Here is a 21,779-nt window from a genome sequence, read left to right as displayed (position 1 = left end):
AGGTGAGGAATTCCAAGATTATTGCTGACCAGGGTCTGTGAATCCAAACAATAGTGAGTTTTGCATCATTTTCTATTGCAGTTTCTGCTTAGATCATTAATTAGCAGGTGGTTTCAGAAATGTCCTGCGGTGATACTGCTGAAATGTAAATGTCTCCCAATGGGGACACATTTCAGGGGACGAACTCGCACTTAACACTCAACCATGCCTAGTGATTTAAAACAACATTGGTAAGTCACAATGATACCCAGTAATAACCCTTTGCACCAACTGCTTAACAGAGTGAGTGAAAAGTTTGCTGTTGTGATACCTGGTTTTAAAATGCAGCTTCTTCAGATGAGGACTAGTCCTGCAGTCTCTCCCAGAACTACAACTCCTCTTTCGTGTAAACCACAGTAGCAGCTATGAATTGCTCTTACCTTCTTTAAATCTTCCTGAAGTAGTTTCACTATTGATTCGAGCTGACTGACCTTCCCAGTGAGGCTGGAAGGGACTTCACTGCAAGGAAACAAACAAGCAAAGAGTACAGTGAGTGATTGTGAAACCCGGTGCATTTTCAGAGAACAGGGCCAGCAACTGGCAGTCTCAGCGCAAGACTCATGAGCCAGCACCTAAGAAAACAGAGATGCTCATCCTAGTCCACATCCATTCAATGCAGTGCCAGTAATTGGTGCTGACTGCAGTGGTGCTGCTGTAATGTAGACGCCTGTCTAACTAGGCGATGCAGTGAGAACAATACACGTGTAAGAAACCACTGGGGGACAAACAGCATTGTAGCAATGGCCTGCCGATGAGACGCTCTCAAAAGGCACTGCTCTTGTAGGCAGATTTCATGACCTAGAGTCACACACCTTTGAGACGTTGTGTTAAAGAATGTAATCAAACTACAGAATGATATTGCAAAAGTCTACCAGAAGCCATAATAGTAGAACAGTACTTCATGATAGATTTAAAAAATGTCACACTTTTCAATTGCTGTTTTTCGTTAAGTGTATGGAAAACTGCAAACCGGAATGTAATTCAATATGAGACATTATTTAGCAGGTTTCACTGACTTTATCAAGCAAAATGTGTTAATTCTATAGGGTGATGCAAAACCTTTGGCCATAGCTGTACAGGCAGATGGAAACAGTAATAACAACATGTCAATAAAATAATATTTGTGAACTCTAGAATCTCACTAGAAAATAAAAAAAACATCAAGTGATATAGGAACATGATTCTGCAGATGACAAATGAATACAACAACAACAAATGTGGGAGTAAGAAAAGTCCACAGTAAGAAGCAACAGTAATAAGGAGCCTGTGGTAACAGACTATTGCCGAGGCAATGAGGCAGTGCTGTACCTGGAGCCGAGTCTGAACTGCGGGGAGGGCTGGCGCTCTGGCTGCTGGGGGCTGGTAGCAGCACTCTCATGACCTGGGTTCACTTCATTACCTCTCAATATAGAGGCTCTCTGGTCTGGGAGAGAAAGCAGGGGAGAGGGGCCCATTAATACAGGGAAAGAGCTCAGGGAAAGAGCACACGAGCAAAACAGAGGTATAACAGGTGCTTTACTTTGAGGTGAAAGTGAAATGTAAGGCAGTACTGCGAGATATGGCCTGGTTTGAACAGGTCGGGCCCTTCTGGTTAGCTACTATTCATTGACACATAACAGACAAACCATTACTTTCATAATTACAGCACATTTTCATACCAAATCTTTTTTAATTTTATTTTAAACCACTATACAGTGTATTACTTCAGTTTAAAAAAGCAGTTTTTTCATTTAAACCAACCTTTAACATTTTTAAATATATACCCAACAGTGTGAGGGGGGGAGTGTACAATCAATTAAACAACTTCTAGTACAAAATGTTTGCATGCATGTTTAATAAAAGTGTAGTCTCCTCTGTGGAGTGCTGTGGGACTCACCCTCGAAAGCTTTGGCAGCGTCCACCAGGTGTGACCAGTCCAGACCGGAGTCCATGCCTGTGTTGGGCAGAGGCATGAGCCCGGGGTCCTGCTGGGCCCGGTGGAGCTCCGACAGAGAGGTGTCCGAGGCAGACAGATCCCCTAGGGGTGAGCAAGCACAAAATCAAACAGACGCCATGCAGAACATGGGATAGGCTGCTCCACAATACAAGCACCACTACAGGGCAGAGTTGGGCTTTCCATAGATTTCTTTTTACTTTTTTATAATGTAGTGTGCATTAAGGGGATTTATTTTAAATGGGCAATAATATTTCAATGAATCCTGTTGAGGAGTCTAACTTTATATTTGCAACTACAAAAAGTGCCTAGAAAGGGAAGTGTCACTAAGTTTTATAATATGATGTAGTTCAAACACAAATGTGCTTTTTTGTGTCGACACCTCAAAGAGCTGTACATCTTGATCACAAAACTGCTGCTCTACAACACAGGCCCAAACAGCTGACAATATATTATAAAAATGTTTTTAAAAAAAGCACAAAAAAGTGTCATTTATCAGTATACTCAATACTATAAAACTAGCAGCAAACAATAGCTGTAGATAGGTGTTATGACTTGTTCCCTGCTACTTTATTAAATGGTTCTCCATTCACATGAAACCCACAGCTGCAAATACAGAATTAGTCACTGGTATTGAGACGAGTAGAGTAAAATCAACCACATGCAAAACTATAACCTCCAAGGACAGGCAGAGTCCTCTAGATACCCCAGGACAACAAAATGGGAAAATATGTACACACAATATAGAGCTCTTTGTTCTTTTAACCCTTTGCAGTCCATTTATTAAGTGCGCGTCAGGTCCAATTTATTTTCACACGCGCAGTTAATTTTAGACGCGCTGTTTAAAAGTATTTTTTTTCCACAGTCAAGCGGGTTTAAAAGGCCCTGCATATCAACAAAGCACTCACTAGGCATCTCCAGCCCCGCCCCACCCTTTCGTTCGCTATCGCTTTCACATATGCTAAGAAATAAATAAGAATAATAATAGTTGTACATACCGATCAATCATCTCCTGATCACTCGTTTTATCACCAAACTCCTCAATAATGCGATCCAAGTCATTATTTTATTACTATAACATCTCAAAAAAGCTCTGCAAATGTCTGTGATAGTCTCTGTGCACTGATTCAGTAACAGACAGCTTGTTTCCTTATGACCGCCCCTATGTAATGCCAGGGGCAGGTATGACTATTCATGAGATACGCCTATTTATTTATTTATTTATTTATTTATTTATTTATTTATTTTTTTAATCGGCTTGTCTCTGCTCCTGTCGCTCCCATTCGGCCATTGAATGGTTTTCTCGGCTTTTTCCGGAGAAAAAAACGACTAGAAACCCGTTTTTTGCAGTTTTTGATGATGTCGGACAGGGTCCGACAATGGACCGGATAGGAATAATTGCAATGTCGGACCAGGTCCGAAAATGGACCGCAAAGGGTTAATATTCCGTTCAAAGAGTTAGGGAGGCTAGATTTTTTTTTCTTTCTTTTTTTGTCAAATAAAAATGACATCATTGGAACAGCTGCATAAAGTATAAAAGCCTCAGGCTACTGAAAGCGTCTACAAACTGAAGAATGCAGGAAATAATCAAGACACCTGCCAAATAAAACAGTGTGTTAAACGACACACTGCGTTAATTAAACTAATTGGTGTCAATTGAAGAAGCTGTGAAGCTATTTAGAAGAGGCGTTTCAGGTGTGCGTGAGTAAATAGTCTACTCTTAAGCTGGGTAGTGACACTTCTTAATGCAGAAGGAAGGCAACTGCTAGAGAGGAAACTGTTTTTACAGAGCTGAACTACAATACATAACTAATGTATAAAAACTACAGCATGGGTGTTAAGTTGGGGTAACTTGGTGCTATTGGATAAAACCTGGTTGCAACTCAGAATTCTTCTTTTGTGGTATGGCTTTATTTTATATTAGAGAAAATCAGACAGAGGAAAAAGAACACCAATTTGTGGGAGATGGAGAAATTAATGGGAGTTAAAACATGATTTCAGATCACTTTCAGCTGATAAATCAAGAATGAGTTTTTTCAGAGCAGGAACAATAATGGTGGTGTGGCTTTACTTTAAAAAGCCAACAAGTGAAGAACAGACAGAAAAAAAGAGAGAACTAGGAGGAAAATCTGATTTAAGATAATCCTGATTATGGTGATAATTTGAAAATCCCCAGCGCAGGGGTGTCCAATCACGGTCGTGGAAGGCCATTCCACCCCAGGTTTAACAAGTAAAATGATATGATGAATTACTTCAGGGTCTGGATGGAGGTTTAATTGGTTTAATTAAACAATTTAGAGCAGGGTTGGAACAAAGACCAGAAGTGGAAAGGCTGACTTTGGCCACCCCTGCCCTAGAGCATACTGGAATGGGACTGGCCCAGGCTGAAGCTATCCCTGCAGGCCGCCCCCTTACCGCGCAGGCTCTTAACCCCCAGGACGTAGGTGGGCCGGCGGAAGGGCAGCGTGCTGGGGGCAAGAGGACGCGTGCTGCTGAATAGGACCTCGTTGGGCAGGGCCTGGTCCAGGAGGGAGGAGAAGGTGGGCTCCCTCTGTCCGCTGTAGATACTCTCATCAGACAGAGTCCTGTGGAGCGAGCGCCGGCAGGGAGCAGAGCTGGGGAAAGAGGGCTGCAGGAGGGGAAAGGAGACAAAGAGAAGGGGGGGAAGGAGAGATTTTTGTTTAAAGTAAAACAAGCACAAAATGCAAATTTGCCTTTTTTAATTTCAGCATTTTCATTAACAGAGCTGTGCACTTCAAAACAAGTACCATATTACTTCGAATTAACGCCTCACTCAGATATCAGCTTTTTAATAGACACCGCCCTCAAATAAACGTTGCTCTCAATAAAGAAACGTCAATGTATTTTATTTCTACCCCTGTTCAAAAAATAAAAGAAAGAAACGTGCAACTCTGGCTATCTACATGTGATGCCCCCAAAGGGACTAGAGCCTCAATCCACTATGTAATACACACTAATGTACACACACCACAGACACACCTTAGTAAGCACATTTTATTTTATGGTACACTCAGTCCTGTACAATTGTATTAAAAAAAATGTGCTTGCTATCTGAGAAGATTTAGTTTTGGTTTCTCTTACAGATAAATTACAAACAAGCAGGTACATTACAGTGAGAAAAAAAATAACCGAGTAGGATATATTTTAGTTTAACAGAAATCAAACCGATATTCAGAGAGGTAATATTTTTCGTTAAGAAAAACAACTGCATCACACAAATACCGTTCTCCCTCCTCTTCTTGTCCCGCCCCAAAGCAACCAACACACACTCCTGATTCGCTGGTACAGTACTCTCCTGATCTCCCAACTCCCACCTAATAGGCTCTTGTTAACTGTCAGTAAATGTACTGTGTTCAAGCCCCAAAAACACACAAGAGTATATTGCTGCAGATCTAAAATGCCTTAACCCTTTGCGGTCCATTTATTCAGCGCGTGTCAGGCGCGTCAGGTCCAATTTATTTTCACACATGCAATTTATTTTAGACGTACTGTTTAAGTATTTTTTTTCACAGTAAAACAGGTTTAAAAGGCACTGCATATCAACAGGACACTCAGTACTGCATCTCCAGCACCGCCCCACCCCTCGTTCGCTATATTTTTCAAATAACTCGTAATAGTACATACCGATAAATCATCTCTTGATCGCTCATTTTATCACCAAACTGCTCAATAATGCGATCCAAGTCGTTATTTTATTACTATCACATCTCAAAAAGCTCTGCAAATGTCTGTGATATTCTCTGAACGCTGGATGCGGAAGCAGCTATCTTGTTTGTGTATGTCCGTGTTATCTATGTGGTGTCAGGTCTATCACTATTCATGAGATACGCCCCTTTTTTTAAAAAAAATGTTTCGGCTTCTCTCGGCTCCTATCGGTCTCACTCTGCCATTGAATGGTTTTCTCGGCTTTTTCCGGAGAAAAAACGACTACAGACCTGTTTTTTGCGTCTTTTTGATGATGTCGGACAGGGTCCGACATTGGACCAGAAAGGGAGAGAAGCCAGGGGGGAAAAAAAAGGGGGGGATAGCCCCGGCATCACATAGATAACACGGACATAAACAAACAAGATAGCTGCTTCCGCATCCAGCGCTCAAAGAATATCACAGACATTTGCAGAGCTTTTTTAAGATGTTATAGTAATAAAATAATGACTTGGATCGCATTATTGAGGAGTTTGGTGATAAAACAAGTGATCAGGAGATGATTTATCGTTATGGAGTAGTGGTTAGGGCTCTGGACTCTTGACCGGAGGGTCGTGGGTTCAATCCCCGGTCGGGGACACTGCTGTTGTACCCTTGAGCAAGGTACTTTACCTAGATTGCTCCAGTAAAAACCCAACTGTATAAATGGGTAATTGTATGTAAAAATAATGTGATATCTTGTAACAATTGTAAGTCGCCCTGGATAAGGGCGTCTGCTAAGAAATAAATAATAATAATAAATAATAATAATAATATGATGGCATGCTAATGAAAGCAGGTAGTGAAGGTAGCCGAGTCCCACCTTGTGCTGGTCCTTTAGACTGGGTGGAGGGCTGTCGAGGTTGATGAGTTTCTTCAGGTCTTCCTCTACAGTGGATTTGCAGAGGCGCTGGGGAGAGCGCAGGTCTCGAATGGAGGGGCGGAGCTGAGCCTGACTTGCCTCTGGACCATCGCTCTGGTGACGCCTGCAGGGCAAAGAGGGAGGTAAGGGGGCAGTTAAACACTGCACTTCCGTACAACACACACACGCATGCGCCGACAGTCACTCAAACAGAAACCGACAGTGGAATTATTAACCAAGGCTGTAAAAATTGAAACCGTGAACGAAAATAAAAATCATAAAATGGCACAGTATTTTACTAAACGTATGACCGAAAATGTCCTGTTTTATGAGGATCTTGCATTCATTTTTATTTTTTTGCTTTTCAAAACATATCTTGGTGCATTGTGAACCACTGTAACTAAATACGGATGAGAAATCCATGAAAGTTATAAAAAAAAGTGTAAAATATTATGACTATAAGTACTAAATGAAGTCTGATTAAAAATGTGTACGATAGTTTAAACTGTAGTAATCAAATATAATTCAACTGAAAAAGGCACATACATTATATACACAAAATTAGTTTACTCTTATGCTGTTAAGAGTTGAGTCATCTTCTCTATACTAGAACAGAGTTCTGCAGTTTTCAGTAGGAGTGATCATCCATAGACCTGTATACAGGTCTGAGGTGTTGATAGAACTAATGAAGGTGCTGGGTGTTCACTTGTATAGAATCTGTTCTTGATTGCAGACACTAACACCTCTTTCTACTAACAGATTCCAGTAAACAGTCCAATATCTAGCAATGCACTGTTTCTGCTTTGGAACTAGAATGCACACGCAGCTGCAGTCCACTAGGGGTTGCTGATGGACTAGTATTGGTTCCAAAAAGCACAAGGATTTGGAGGAAAGGATTGTATCAAAATGCAATACGGTACATTGCAGAATGATGGAGGTCTAAGTTAAATCACTGTATAGGCCTATATGTTACTGTGCCTCTCAAGTTTCTACATCTAATGCCAAAAGGTAATAATTATGTCAGTGACATTCATCCCTGGCTGTAACACAAAATAAGCGCTATCAGTAACATGAAAAAGTATATCAGCATGGCCTACATCCACCCTGTGCACATGTGTAAGTGTAGGATTGACAGACAGATGCGACCATATAAACCCAGACTGTGATAAACGCAATACCTTGTGCTAAAGAAAGTTCCATCACAACTGGAAAAGCTGTTCTCTCGATATACAGTACATTATATAAATATGCAAGTGCAACTATCCTCAGCAAATACTGAGACCAGTCTAAAAAGTGTCCTATCAAGCATGTGGTCACGTGCAGGGTTTACACCATTTACAATGACGTAATACAGTGCCATTCCAGTGGAAGTATGTGGCGCATATCATGTGGCACATTTAACTACCAAATTAAAAGGCTTTCTTACTCGCTCTGACCACCTGTGCTGTTTGCCTTAACCCCCCTGTGCTGCATGCGCTCTTACTTTCTGGTGTCCCCGAACTCCACAGAGTTGATGGTGCCCCCGGGCTTCCTCCAGCCGATCAGGTACTTGCTGGTGGCCCCCTGACGTGGGTAGAAGGTCTTGGGGCCGGGGGAGAGGGAGGTCTGGGAGGAAGGGGAGGTCGCTGAGTGAGAGTCCTCCCGCGGAGAGCCCCGGCTGGAGCCAAACACCACAGGGCTGCCTGAGTGCCGGGAGCTGAGGGTGCCGAGATAGAGAAGCGAGAGGGGCAATTACACCATGATTTAAAAAAAAAACAAAAAAAACATGCATTATGAAGTATAGCAGACAGGAAACGTAACATGGTATAATTATACATGCAGACCGACATGGAGATACAGATCTCTGATCACACTCATTTAACCATGTTTCACAAATTTAGGGGGAGGTAGAAAACAAAAGTGGCTCTAGTAGTGTGATGGTAACAGGTTACAATCAGTTAAAATGAAATGTTTGTTGCTTTCTCATTTATCAGCAGTTGACCTTAAAAAGACGACCAGGTGGAAGGTATGTTAAAAAGTGAATCTGTCTCCGAGGTTGAATGCGGATGGCCCATTCTGCAGTCTGACATGCAGCACATTAGCATTCAGATCGGATACACCATGAATTCAGAGCGGTGACTCACTTGCAGTTTCATAATGATGGATCTGCATTAATGTAGCCCACTCTCAACCACCCTCTGGAAATCTACCTAGCAAGTTACGGGGGGGGGGGGGGGGGGGGGGGTGCAGGACGTTCCTGCAGGAGGGTCTGCTTGAAGTGGGAATCTGAGTTTCTCCAGTGCCTTCTCAACAATGAACTGTGGTGATAAAATAGGCTCTTGTAACAGAACAGCCTTAGAAAGGCATCACATTTTTTTAAATAAAAAAAAATTAAATAAACAGCAAATCTGGCAGCATTGTGATCTAGAATCCGACTATTGCATTTCTTTTAGAGGCAGTGATCTTCAGTGTTCTTTTAGCTTGGTCCTACTACGTTTCCTGTATTATACTTCCCTGCTGGGAGAAAAAGAAAAAAAAATGTGGGGGAGTAGAGGAATCAGAGAACACAGAGAAAATAATAAACTCAAAAAGGGATTTGGGTCAGTTATATAACTTGCCAAACAAAAAATGGAATTTACATTTCAGAATATATATATAAGTCACTGACTTATTGCGACTCTGCTGTGAAAACAACAGTGAAAAAGCATCCACTGCTGAAAATGAGGTATATAACAATGCAGCTTCGTCCTTGGATAACGGGCATTATTTTATCTTTGGAATTTTTAAAAAAACAAAAAAAAACACCAGTAGCAACGAACATATTTATGGTTTGAAAATACTGTCCATTCTCAAAACATACAGCAAGTTGCACACACACACACACACACACAAAAAGTATAGAGAGCTCAATTTTCAATACGGCTAAAGATGGAGTTTTATTTTAGGACACCTGCCAACAGTTAACAACTCTTGTATCTGCCAGCATTTCCAAGAACTTGTGGAATAGAACTTGATTGCAAAGAAAAGTAAAGGTTTCCATGAGCTCTCTGTGAGCCACCCTGCACCGCACCTTGCTTGCCGGGACCCAGCAAGGAAACCAATCATATGTTCATCACGAAATACAAGTAATTTATAGTACATATCTGTATTTCTACTCTTGTTCATGAAAAGGGGAGGGGTGCTGGTTACAGTTGGGCACATTGCTATCTGGCCACGAGAGCTTCTTCAATCCTGACCTGAATATCTGGAGGTGAAAGACTTGAGAGGCAGGTACAGCAAGTGCCTAAATCAGACAACGCTCTTGGCTGTTTTAAAGCCAATCCATTTCCTATACCTGGAGTGGGAGGCTGTGTCGCTCAGGCTGTGGGTGCTGCTGTCCCGTGCCAGGTGGGGGTAGGTGCTGGGGCTCTTGGTGTGGCTCTCAGAAGGGCCAGGAGGGCCAGGGGACTCTGCGGCAGGGGGGTGGCGATCCCTGCCCCCCTCTGCGCAGCTCTGCCAGGGCGAGGGGGCCTTGTCTTTGCCCCCTGGGAGGGAGGTGGCGCTGTACGAGGTGGTGTCGATGCCGCTGTCCGCTGATGCCCCCTGCAAGAAGCCCCCAAAGCCATTGAGCTCCGAGTCTGGCCGTTCCCCGACCCCACCCCCGATCTCGTACCACTTGTCATCGCTGTGCGCGCTCGAGGCGTTGCTGGACAGGGTGTTGCTGCTGGAGTGGCTGGAGTAGGGAGCCTCTGTCTGCATGGAAATTAGAATAAGACACGATAATACTTTGTGTGTAGATGTCATGCAGCTTGGGTGAAAGTCTCTGCTCAAACTGTGCAAAATGATTTCTGTTATAATAAGACACCCAAAACATGATGCATTAACTTACTAGCTAAATAGGCCTCAAATGTGCAGTTTTAAAAAACAACACTATAGCAGACATACAATTCCTTTTTAAAACATTCCTTTAGGTCAAAGGAAGCTCTCTGATTCTATTCCTTATTCTCAGGGTATCTGTTTTCACTTAGACTTCCTGGGTCATTTCACATTAGCAATTTCTTCTGGTTGGTTAATGACAGGAAAGACCCCCAACCAAGTGTAGTACCATGCATCATATTTTTAAATACAAACACTATATCATTTTACGTTTACTATAATGTGTTTCTTTCAAAACTAGACATTTGAGACCTGTAGAAGCTGTGGAATTATTTTATTAACTTCAATCAATTTAAGGGTGATTTGTTGATTTATAATGGGCAATACACTCATTATATAAAGGGAACCTGGGACATTGTATCAAGTGAAATTCAGGTGACCACTTTCTTTAACATTAATATCTTGTTCTCAGTAATTGCTAAAAAAGAAAACACATTAGAAAGGAGTAGAAAATCCTCCTTTGGGCCGTATTTTTTATAAAAGCCCTTGAACTCGAAGATGCATTAGTTAGGACACCCGGTGAGCTCCACCTGGGATTGAAATGAACAGGACAGGAGGTCTAACTAATACACCGTTCTTCTGGGTTTTGAACTGTATTTAGATTGGCCTGCGATCCATGGTGTCCAGCACACTGGACAATAAGTAAGCTCAGGTCTGGATAGTGTATTTTTTAAATCAGTTAAAGTTTGTGTTAATGAATTATGAAATAAGTCTGCAGTGTCCCACAACTACGAGAGAGAATAAATCAGGGACCCCCTCCAACTCACAAAGGGTGTTTATGTTATAGTGGAAACATTTCACAGGAAAGATCTGTAACACTGATATTATCAACTCTATGGTCAAGCAGGGTTATTCACAGTTACCCATGGTCATCCTTGTACTCTCTGTGGTCTGTGCCTATGAATAGTCAGAACATTCAGGAAATATACACACGACGAGTAAGCAGGTGAAAGAACGGAGCTTCGTGCTGCAGTGTCTGCATCAGGCTGACTGGCTGGCTCACCTGTCCGTGCTTGTTGGGAGAGAGGTGGATGACCTGCTCCTGTCTCTGGATGCGCGGTCCACTCGTGCTCTCTCTGTAGGGGGGCGGCACCTTGGAGGAGGGTGGGGGGTGACTGGTGGGATCTGAAACACAAACAGGATCTCCCGCTAGGAGGACAGAAGCATTTTCACACACACAGGACAGACACAGACAATGCAGATATGTTTATAGTGTTCATGAGGACTAAGCATAGACTCCTATAGTATAGAGCAGGGATGTCCAATCATGGTCCTGGAGGGCCATTCCACTCCAGGTTTAACAGGTACATTGAGATAATAAACTCCTTCAGGATCTAGACGGAGGTTTAATTGGTTGAATTATACCATTTAGAACAAGGTTGGAACAAAGACTAGGAATGGAAGGGCCAACTTTGGCCAGCACTGGTGTAGAGTTACTATTCGAAACTCCAGATGAGCATGGGGATCAACACAATACTGATGGACCCAAAGTAAATACTCCTGCACTGAACGTTTTTCTTTTATGTTCAATTATATATTATATATATATATATATATATATATATATATATTTAAACATTACAGGGAATTGGCCTCATAAGGTATATTTTGTCAGGTTTTCCTACCTTGTGGGGATTTTTTTGACCGTGCAGGCAGTATAAAAACAAGCTCACATAGACACAGAGAGACGCTTCAATAATGAAAGCAAATGGGTTAACAAAACCAAGGCCCTGCAAAGGAAAATAGTGTAGGCAGTGCAAGAATCCTGCCCTTGCTCAAGAACACCCCAGTTCCCCTTGTGCTAGGAGGCTAAGGCTGGATTGAGGATTCTGTGCATGCTCTGGTTCTCCTCCCCGCCTATTCCTCTGCCTCCTTCTCTTTAGTGCGCCAAGCCTCATAGCTTGGAGTATTTCCTAGTTTTACTGCCAAGCGCAGGACAGGGAGTCATGATTTAGAGGGGAGATGGAAATGCTCAGGTCTGCTGGCTGCAAGCCGGCCCATAATTCAAGAGGCTCTTCTGTGCTGCTGCTGACAACACTCCAGGCTGACTCTCCAAACAGATGTGTCTGCAGCGGCCCACATACTGTGGGTTTGTGTGTCTCAGGGAGGCTGGACCCCTATCTCTGGCAGTGTCTGGGCAGGGCTAGTTACAGTCTCGCTCAATCATGGTAAAAGTTTACACCAAAAGATCATTACTACATTTTCGGTGCATACCTGTTGTTGACATTCCAGTTTGTTTACATTCTCTTGGTGGTTTTAGCTGTAATGACAACTCCATGCCACAAAACCACCCTAACATTGAAACCTGCTTGGGAACCAAAATACTAGTTGCGGCTTATTAGCTCTGCCATAGCTACAGTAAAGCGCTTATTAAAGAATAGCCATTCCCATTCAAATGTATGGCATGCTACACCTTTTAAGAGTAAGTCACTTCAATGTACACATGTTTATAGTTTTGTTATGATGCTTGCAATCATTCTGAGTATTACTGAAATATTCAATGACTTATTTTTTATTTGAATTTTTCAAACAAGATGCTTTGGACTCAAAGCTGCTCCTCAGTTCTATTTGCCAGCCACAGACACATGTAACCTTGGCTGATCTGTCTATGAAGTTACAGTACAACTCCAAAGTTACGCATAGGGAATTGAGGAAGTTCTGCAAGGTAACTAACTGTAACTGAAAGGTCTGTAACTGAAACTTGCATGTGCACTTTATTCATAAAATGTCTACACCTTTCCATGAGGAACAATAATGAGAAAGCAGATAAGCCAGGAGAGCTGTGTTTAAGTTAAAATGCACAGATCTTCTACAGCAGCCAGGAGCCTTGTATCCGGTTTCAAGTGTTGTGTTCAACTGGTCGGTTTGTAAGTGTGGGGTTAGTAACTCGGAGGTGTACTTGCTTTATAAAAAATAGACAGGGGAGACAAACTAAACAACTTCATAAAAACAGATCACTTAGCTATTGAAAGCCAAGACAAAAGGTGGAGAAATTTAATACACACAACAATACATTCCAAAAGTTAGAAAGCCGTTGAAACTGAAATACTGGAGGGACGGAGACAGAGTGTTTCATAACACACAAAGAAAGAAAGAAAGAAAGAAAGAAAGAAAGATTTGTCTGTGAACTGCACCCTAGAGCATCAGCATTAACATCAGTGAAAATGATTTCAGCAACTACAGAGAAGCATTGGAAACTAGTGACCACATGAGGGGGCCACTGTCACCACTCCTCCAACAGGTGCTATTGGGGGGTCATCTCTAGTGGGCGACGATGGGTTGCTAAGGAAGTTGCGAGATGGGAAGCCCCCTTGAATACATTGGGGGTGGGGCTGGAATGTAGGCGTGGCACACGACACTGACACTGCAAGTGAAAGCCCAGCGGGGGCCAAAGCCTCAACAATAGAGGCAGCGTGGGTCTGAGACACTTCCTTATGTAAGAGACCCCCTCCTGCCCCTTCTGAACAGGATAATAGCAGGTTTCCAGCTTGCAGCAGATGGCTTTGATAACTAGCTTCACTCTGGTATTATACAAACAACAAAACACAAGCTTGGAAGAGCCTTCCTTTTATCCTGTTAACTGTTAAACTGACACACAAGCACAGACACAGACACACACAAAGGGAATCCATTATGTTCAGTGACTCAAAAAAGTATTCAACCAGCACTCCCTAATATAAATTCCTGAATCGAAGGAATTTATACTAAATACTAACTGTATAAATGAATAACAGCATAATTAAAAGCTAACATTTCAAGTGGTTGAATACTTTTTTCTGCAGCCATGTTGCCCATAATGGATACAAATTAAGAAAATCAAAAAGCAGTGGGAGAGTGGCAGAATATAAATGGCCATGTAACTTGAACTGAAAGCAAAAATGAACAGAGGACTTTTAGATTTTAGATTTGAATACTTGGGAGTCACTGTGCCCGACGCCTCGCTCTTACCATGTGCTGGCCTCTCGGAGCCTGCGCTGCCCATGTCCGCCTCCTGGTTGTGCTGCCAGCTGGGCGTGGACTTGCCGCTGCTGCCCGTCTCCCCGATGCTCTGCCGGTCCACAGACAGAGGGGAATGCCTCACTTCGAACCTGCCGGAGAAGCAAAGGGACAGAGCTCCATCACTGCCATCCAAAACCACATGGTCTTGTTTCTTGTTCACAATCAGTCTTCTTTACAGAGTAGCAACCGGTACAGACAATCCTCACGAGAAGACACTCTTCTACCATAAGAGAGACAGGGTGCACGATACAGATTAACCTTCACCCCCTTGTAACACTCTGCACAGAGTGGATGGAAGAGGTACATCAGTAAGAAATACCACATCGAAATGTGCTTATTTTGGCATATTTGATTTTGAACGAGAATCACACTGTTATTTTCTATATAGAATCATCTATAGTTCAAAATCGAATGTTCGAGTCAATACAATACAAACGTATTTTTACATAGCACCCTTCATGCCATGGCATCCCATAGAGGTGTACAAAGTTAAAAACAAAACAAAATAGCTCATGTGTACAATACATTCCAGTTACAACCAATAATTTAAAAGCACATTAAAAAAAGTATGTTTTCCATTTAAATTTAGATTTAAAAGAATCCACTGTTTCAACCTGCCTAATGGTAATCAGAATAGAGTTCCAAAACCGGAAAATACTCAGTTTAATCTGGGTTTATTTTCAACCAGTTGGTAGCCATCCATGACTGAATCTCAGTTAAACACTTTGTAAGTGTATTTAATGCCATGTCTGCCTGCGGAGGAAACTATAGATTTGTGTATCAGCATAAAAATGAAAACCAAGGAATGTATTTTCTAATAATGTCTCCAAGAGGGAACATTATTATTATTATTATTTGTTTATTTAGCAGACGCCTTTATCCAAGGCGACTTACAGAGACTAGGGTGTGTGAACTATGCATCAGCTGCAGAGTCACTTACAACTACGTCTCACCCGAAAGACGGAGCACACGGAGGTTAAGTGACTTGCTCAGGGTCACACAATGAGTCAGTGGTTGAGGCGGAATTTGAATTGGGGACCTCCTGGTTACAAGCCTTTTTCTTTAACCACTGGACCACACAGCCTCCTAACATGCATATACTGAACATGCATATACTGAACAACAAAGGGCCCAAAACAGAGCCCTGAGGAACGCCAAAATATACAGTACCTAGTTCAGCGGTACAGTTGCCCAGTGAGATAAATTGGCGACTATGAGAAAGATAGAAAACAAACAAACAAACCAACCAATCTAGAACTTTCCCAGAAAGACCAACATGAGACTACAGGCAACGCTGAAGTTGCTGTTTCTGAATCACTACACTCATGAGCTGGGACTCTGGGCTCCCCAAATCTCATCTATTCCTGGCTCCTATGACTTGGGTAAATGAATACCTGCTATCCATTTGTGTCCCTGCACTCTAATTCAGCAGGAAGGACCGAGTGATAGTCTGTTAAAGGCTAAATCAACACTGCCTGGGCGAGCTACTTCCCATTTGTGCAGAAGACCGAGCAACGTCACATTTAGTAAGACTCTCTGAAGGTGTCGTCCCTGTAAAGCCTGAATATTATTAATCATTTCTAGACTACATTTCATTTTAGCTCTTTAAAATATGTTCAAGCAGAATACACCACGGGACAGATTTATCAAGGTGTTTACACATGAGGCTAGTTGAACACAGTTTTTAAAATGCTACTCAAACCTTTAACATGTATGCCCAATTCACATATTAATTTTATAAAACCTGCAAAAACATACAATCTCTGCTTAACTCAGTCAGAAGTGGTAAATACAGGGTTCATACAGTTTTTCTGATACAAATATCAAGGACTTTAAGGACCGTTTTGACAATTTTCAGACCTATTTCAGGAGTTTGACAATTCTCAATGTTGATAACTAATAACCAACTGTAAAAAAAGCTTTTGCATTAACAGTTTATTTAACTGTAACAAAAACCTAAATTATACTCACTTTGAGTATAGACAAGCTCTAGACAAGTAAACTTTCTTATTCAGTAACACTGAGTCATGTCAGAGGCACTGGTTTACTATACATATTAAAAAAAAAAAAACGACTTAATTATGAAGCAAATGCAAAGACTTTTTTTTTGCTGAATAAAACAATTTTAACAGTATATATTTAACAGGCAGGACCAGTCAAGAGTTGTTTCTTGTTTTAAACCATTCAAATGGTCTTATTCCTCAAAAGTGTCTTTGCCATTGTGCTTGCTTCTAAATATGGTCCATTGAGTTAGAGGGCAAAGTTTGCTCATAATAAAATAACTTAAAACAATAGTGTAACTGCTGCTACTGCATCCAAGTCATTTCCTGCTAGGTTTGGAATTCATTTGCTCATTCATATGTGTTTTATTTTAAATATTGGGGCACATTTTGAACTTGCTTCTGATCAGGTACATTATTTTATATCTAACAAGCGCTGACAGTGCACAGAACGATGGGGAGAGTATAAGCAAAAATATTTTAATTACCTTACGATTTCAGGTATGTGCCTTTAAAGTAAGATGACACTAGCTGCAAAGGAAGGACTGCGACTATTGTCATTTTTTTTTTATACACAAATAAGCTTACTTGACTTGAAATAAAGTAATGCAAGCTAATTCCTACTTGATTTGATTGAATGAGTAGTACACAACAAGCTTCAATATGAAAGCTGAAAATGTATTTCAATAAAGAACACATTTTTAATGAAGAAAACAACATTCTACCCTACTTAACTAAAAGTAAAAATGGGCTTCTTGAAATATCTCTGCTTCAGATTATTACTAGTGCTTAACAACAACAACAACAACAACAACAACAACATTTTATTTAAAGTGGTTTTGTTCTTAAACGAAATTTAAAAAATCTACAAATTGCATTTTGGTGTTTAAACCATAAATATGTGGAACCATAATCTAAAGCAATTAAAAAAAAATCCCAATATTGCACATCTGTTTATCCAGCCGAGATAAAAGTTGGTAAGGAGATCCTTTAGTCCAACTTACTGAATCAGAAACTAGGGATGTGTGAAGGCATCTGTACCTTCATCTGTGAGTATGTTACATCTACAGAACCTGGGTGACACAGAGATCTATTTCCCATGATCCTGAAGTATCTAAGTTTGTACAGCATGGTGGAGGCCTTGCTGGTATGCTGCTGACATATTTGCTGAGAAACAGTGAGGCAATTGTACTGCAAGCCTTCAGTGTGTGGTATTTTCAGCCCAAGTTGCAAGCAAACTACTGTGGAGTTTAAATAAACACACAAAGAGGTGGTAACGGTGGTTGAACAGAAATTACTGTGGTTACACAAAGATCACCGTGGTTACACAACACTGTCGCCGTGCTTTGACCAATTCATAAACATATCCAGAGACTGTTTTTGCCAACCATACACCCGATCAGATGGTTAGGGAAATTGAAAACAGCTGTATCAGTTGGGATTGAAAACAATACAGTACAGTGAGCCTAACTCGGTGAAATCAGTAATTATGTTAAGCATCCAAGACTCAGTGGGCTACAAAGTACCTTCATGGCGGTTATTGCCTCCTCCCCCCCCCCCACCCCCCTTTTCAATGGGGATTGCAGAAATAAAGTAAAATCTGTCTAATCCAGCCTATCTACAAACCAGCTTTCAGTATAATTTTTGGTTCCTCACCAAATCCCTAATCCAACCCATCCACAATCCGGGACCTGTCTATTCTGGAATCCAGCATGAACTGTAAGTCTTATCTGCCTAAAATCAATGGAGATCTGACTCTGCGGTCTGGCACCAAGACATGTGATCTTTCTTTTCTTAGTTTATAATCAAGCACGTTGCAGAAATACAACCTGCAGGTATGGTCTCTCTACAGTAAAATCCTTATTAACATTATGGAGAAAGTAAAATGTAAATTATGCAATCCTTGAATTACAGGGTATATCTGGACAGTGCTTCTACTGCATTGTAGGTACTGTAATAGAGATTTTTTACAGTGTTCAAATAGTTTGTGATTCATTAGGTACAGTATTAGATGCCCGATTAGACAGAATTACTGTTCATTCAAACTTGTTCTGGATAAAAAACTAAAAATAAGTATAATAAAAAACATGCAGGTTAGTGAGTTAAGTCAGAAAGTGCATGTATTCATACCAATTACAAAACATAACTACTTGAACTGCAATAAGCTATGTCATTATTTATAGGTCCGTCTTGCACAGACAGCATGCTGACAGCATGCAGGGCAGCAGTGTGGAGTAGTGGTTAGGGCTTTCGACTCTCGACCAGAGGGTTGTGGGTTCAATCCCAGGAGGATGACACGGCTGCTGTACCCTTGAGCAAGGTACTTTACCTAGATTGCTCCAGTAAAAACCCAACTGTATAAATGGGTAATTGTATGTAAAAAATAATGTGATATCTTGTAACAATTGTAAGTCGCCCTGGATAAGGGCGTCTGCTAAGAAATAAAATAAGCTTTGAACGCCTTTATTATCCCAACAAGAGTAATGCTGCTGCAGTTTTAAGAGCTTATCGCTGGTAATCAAACTATTGCAGCAATGATGCTCTCATTAGCCATCCGCAACATCCTGCCAAGAATAGAAGCTGTAGTTAAAGCAAATCCCATTGATTACCGTATGGATTGAAACCTCTGAATGATGGGAAACATCACCCCTCCCCATGGCTCAGAGTGGAAAATCATCATGTGGCATCTCTACCTGTTTTCTGCGCTCTCCCTGTCTCTTTCTGACCCACACCACTTCAAGTATATTTAACCTTTCGTGGAGCTCACCCCTCAGGTACGGATTTCTGTCTCCAGTGGGAGCCACCCCCTGAGCCGGTATCGCTGGAGTAGGAGTGGCTGCTGGGAGAGTTCCTGCCATGCTGGGACACCAGGGCGTAGTTACTGTTAGAGCCAGGGGAGAACCTGAGGGGAGAGGGGATGAGAGATGAGGAACAGGGCATGGGATCCAAGGCATTTCACAGCAGGGGTTATTTTTAATGGATAGCAAAGACCTTTTCAGGCTATCACAAAGCAACAGCTAGGAGTCAAAGCGGTCAAAGCATGCAAGCATAGTAGCAAAGAGGGAGCATTGAAGAAGTGGTAATGACCAGCTCTGTGCTTAACAAGAAGCAGCCAAATCTCAGTGTGAGAAAGTGCTGTACTGCACTCAACACTGTGGGTTAGAGCTCTTAGTCCTATTGTGTAATAGAAATCTCGTATTAGAAATTTACCATTAAAAGATTTGTCAGAATTCCAGTACATCTTGTCCTACAACCCCCAAAGTGAAATGTCTAGGTTTTTTTTTTATTTCTAGTTTAAAAACTTCATTGTGTGTATTTTTCCTTTCTGAAAAAAATAAATAAATAAAAAAATAAAATAAATAAATCACTATATGAGGTATACAACATGACCCTACACACCACATATTGACTTAGAGTGTGAGGGATGAGCTACCGACAGCAACTGGGAATGGGGCGTACCTCTTGGGGTCCAGCGGGCGGCCGTCGCTGGACACACTGCGGGGGATGATGGCGCACCGCTCCCCCCTCTCTTGGCCCTGTGCCTTCCCCATGCTACCCCCCACAGACACAGCCCTGCTAGGGGTGCTGCCGGCGTGGCCCTGCGGGGGAGACTGCTGGGGGCTGGAGGCTGTGCGCTGCCACTTGCTGTGGTTGCGGAAGGGGAGCTTGTACTCGTAAGGAGCCCCCTCATTGTTGGTCTTGTACTCCACCACGGGCATCCGATACATCTCCGAGCAGCCCCTAGACAGAGAGGAGGCAGGGAGAGCGGGAAGAGACATTTTTTAAATTATACTGATACATACCCGCTAATCTAATAAAACAGTAATACGTTTTCAAATCCATTAACATGATTAATGTGAAAAATATGAGAAAAAACAGTCTCCACTACTCTAGAAGTTGTAAATGTTGCCTTCCAGCTGTTTTAGTCTAGAAAGCAAAACTTCATATTATAACTAGAAAAGCAAAAATCACAAAAATGTGCACTCGCAAATTAATAATAGGTCAGTGGATGGTTTTTTAGGAACCCTGTTTTTTTTTTTTTTTATAAAAATCGAAAGTTAAGGGTCACAAGCTTTCACAGAAACATCCAAACAAACATGAAAACAGTATGTACACTGTGCAGCAGCTTGTGCACGTAATTAGAAAATGGAAAGGAGAGTTCAATTTAAATAGACACAGAGAGGTAAATGAGAAAGTAAAAGACAACTGTTGTGGGAAGCAGCTGTCTTACAGTGCAAATTATCAATTATTAGATAGTGCTGACCAATTATTGAGAATTGCTGAAGAAAGAAAGTAACAATCCCTTTATTATCCTCTGATAGATGCTATTCTTGGGTAGAATTCTGCAATGCAGCTAAAAAGCCATGACGTCACAGTACACTACTTTATTCACAGAGAGCTGTATTTTAGGAATGTGCCTTTAGAAATCTTTGAGTCTATCAGTATTTCAAAAGAGAACATAGCTTTAAATGTCATTTAAATTTGTGTTTCTGGCTCCCGAGTGGCGCATTCAGTAAAAGCACTCGCGTAGAGTGCAGGATGGGCCCTATAGTCTGGACGTCACCGGTTCGAGTCCAGGCTATTCCTTTGCTGACCGTGGACGGGAGCTCCCAGGGGGGGGGGGTGCACAATTGGCTGAGCAGGGGAGGGAGGGTTAGATCGGCCAGGGTGTCCTCGGCTCACCACACACCAGCGACCCTTGTGGTCTGGCCGGGCGCCTGCGGGCTTGCCTGTAAGCTGCCCAGGGCTGCGTTGTCCTCCGACGCTGTAGGTCTGGGTGGCTGTATGGTGAGTCTGCAATGTGTAAAAAAGCGGGCAGCTAATGGCACACGCTTCGGAGGACAGCGTGTGTTCATCTTTGCCCCTCCCGAGTCAGCGCAGGAGTTGTGGCGGTGAGCTGAGCTAAACAAAATATTTGGACACTACTAAATTGGGGTGAAAATAACAAAAAACTAATTGGCGATTAATACATTTAAAAGAAAAAAATAAACTAAAAATAAATTGTGTTTCTTCACCTCTCCATGCTTGCTGCTCCAACACTGAGCTTTATTCCCAAAATCGCGATCAGTAACTGCTTTCAGTTCATTCAATGGGGATGTGTAGGACTCTTCATTTTCAGTTTTTACTTTTGGCCATGTGATGTCCCTTTAAAATTATATTGAGCTGACTCAGTTTCTTAATTAAACACTTGGAAAAGCGTTGATTGTGAAACCAGATCACTTTAGTTATTTCTCCCGTAGCGAGTTCAGTTAAATGGCTTTTCCCAGATTAAAAAATCTTAATGACTCATTGCAAAAATGTTAAACTGTTTTTCAAATAATACCTTATTCTTAAATTACGATTGAATTAA

The 21,779-nt window shown here is 41.7% G+C and overlaps 1 protein-coding gene across 2 annotated transcripts in view; it reads right to left on the bottom strand.

The window, feature by feature from the left end:
• Positions 1-21,779, bottom strand: part of LOC117422445 (signal-induced proliferation-associated 1-like protein 1) — a 99,666-nt gene that overhangs the window by 4,141 nt on the left and 73,746 nt on the right. Inside the window, exons 11-21 of one of the 2 annotated variants that reach the window (XM_058987356.1) lie at positions 19,889-20,170; positions 19,197-19,331; positions 14,379-14,518; positions 11,434-11,579; positions 9,850-10,247; positions 8,020-8,232; positions 6,498-6,660; positions 4,388-4,601; positions 1,916-2,056; positions 1,348-1,462; positions 420-498 (exon numbers count right to left, since the gene is read on the bottom strand). In XM_058987356.1, coding sequence (XP_058843339.1) covers positions 420-498; positions 1,348-1,462; positions 1,916-2,056; positions 4,388-4,601; positions 6,498-6,660; positions 8,020-8,232; positions 9,850-10,247; positions 11,434-11,579; positions 14,379-14,518; positions 19,197-19,331; positions 19,889-20,170 — 2,026 coding nt within the window. The remainder of the gene's footprint in view (positions 1-419; positions 499-1,347; positions 1,463-1,915; positions 2,057-4,387; positions 4,602-6,497; positions 6,661-8,019; positions 8,233-9,849; positions 10,248-11,433; positions 11,580-14,378; positions 14,519-19,196; positions 19,332-19,888; positions 20,171-21,779) is intronic. The other variant, XM_058987357.1, reaches the window with a different exon arrangement.

Source organism: Acipenser ruthenus, chromosome 15 (assembly GCF_902713425.1).
Source record: "Acipenser ruthenus chromosome 15, fAciRut3.2 maternal haplotype, whole genome shotgun sequence".
Lineage (NCBI taxonomy): Eukaryota > Metazoa > Chordata > Actinopteri > Acipenseriformes > Acipenseridae > Acipenser > Acipenser ruthenus.
Note: the sequence above shows the minus strand (reverse complement) of the source record. Positions and strands in the feature narration are given on the sequence as shown.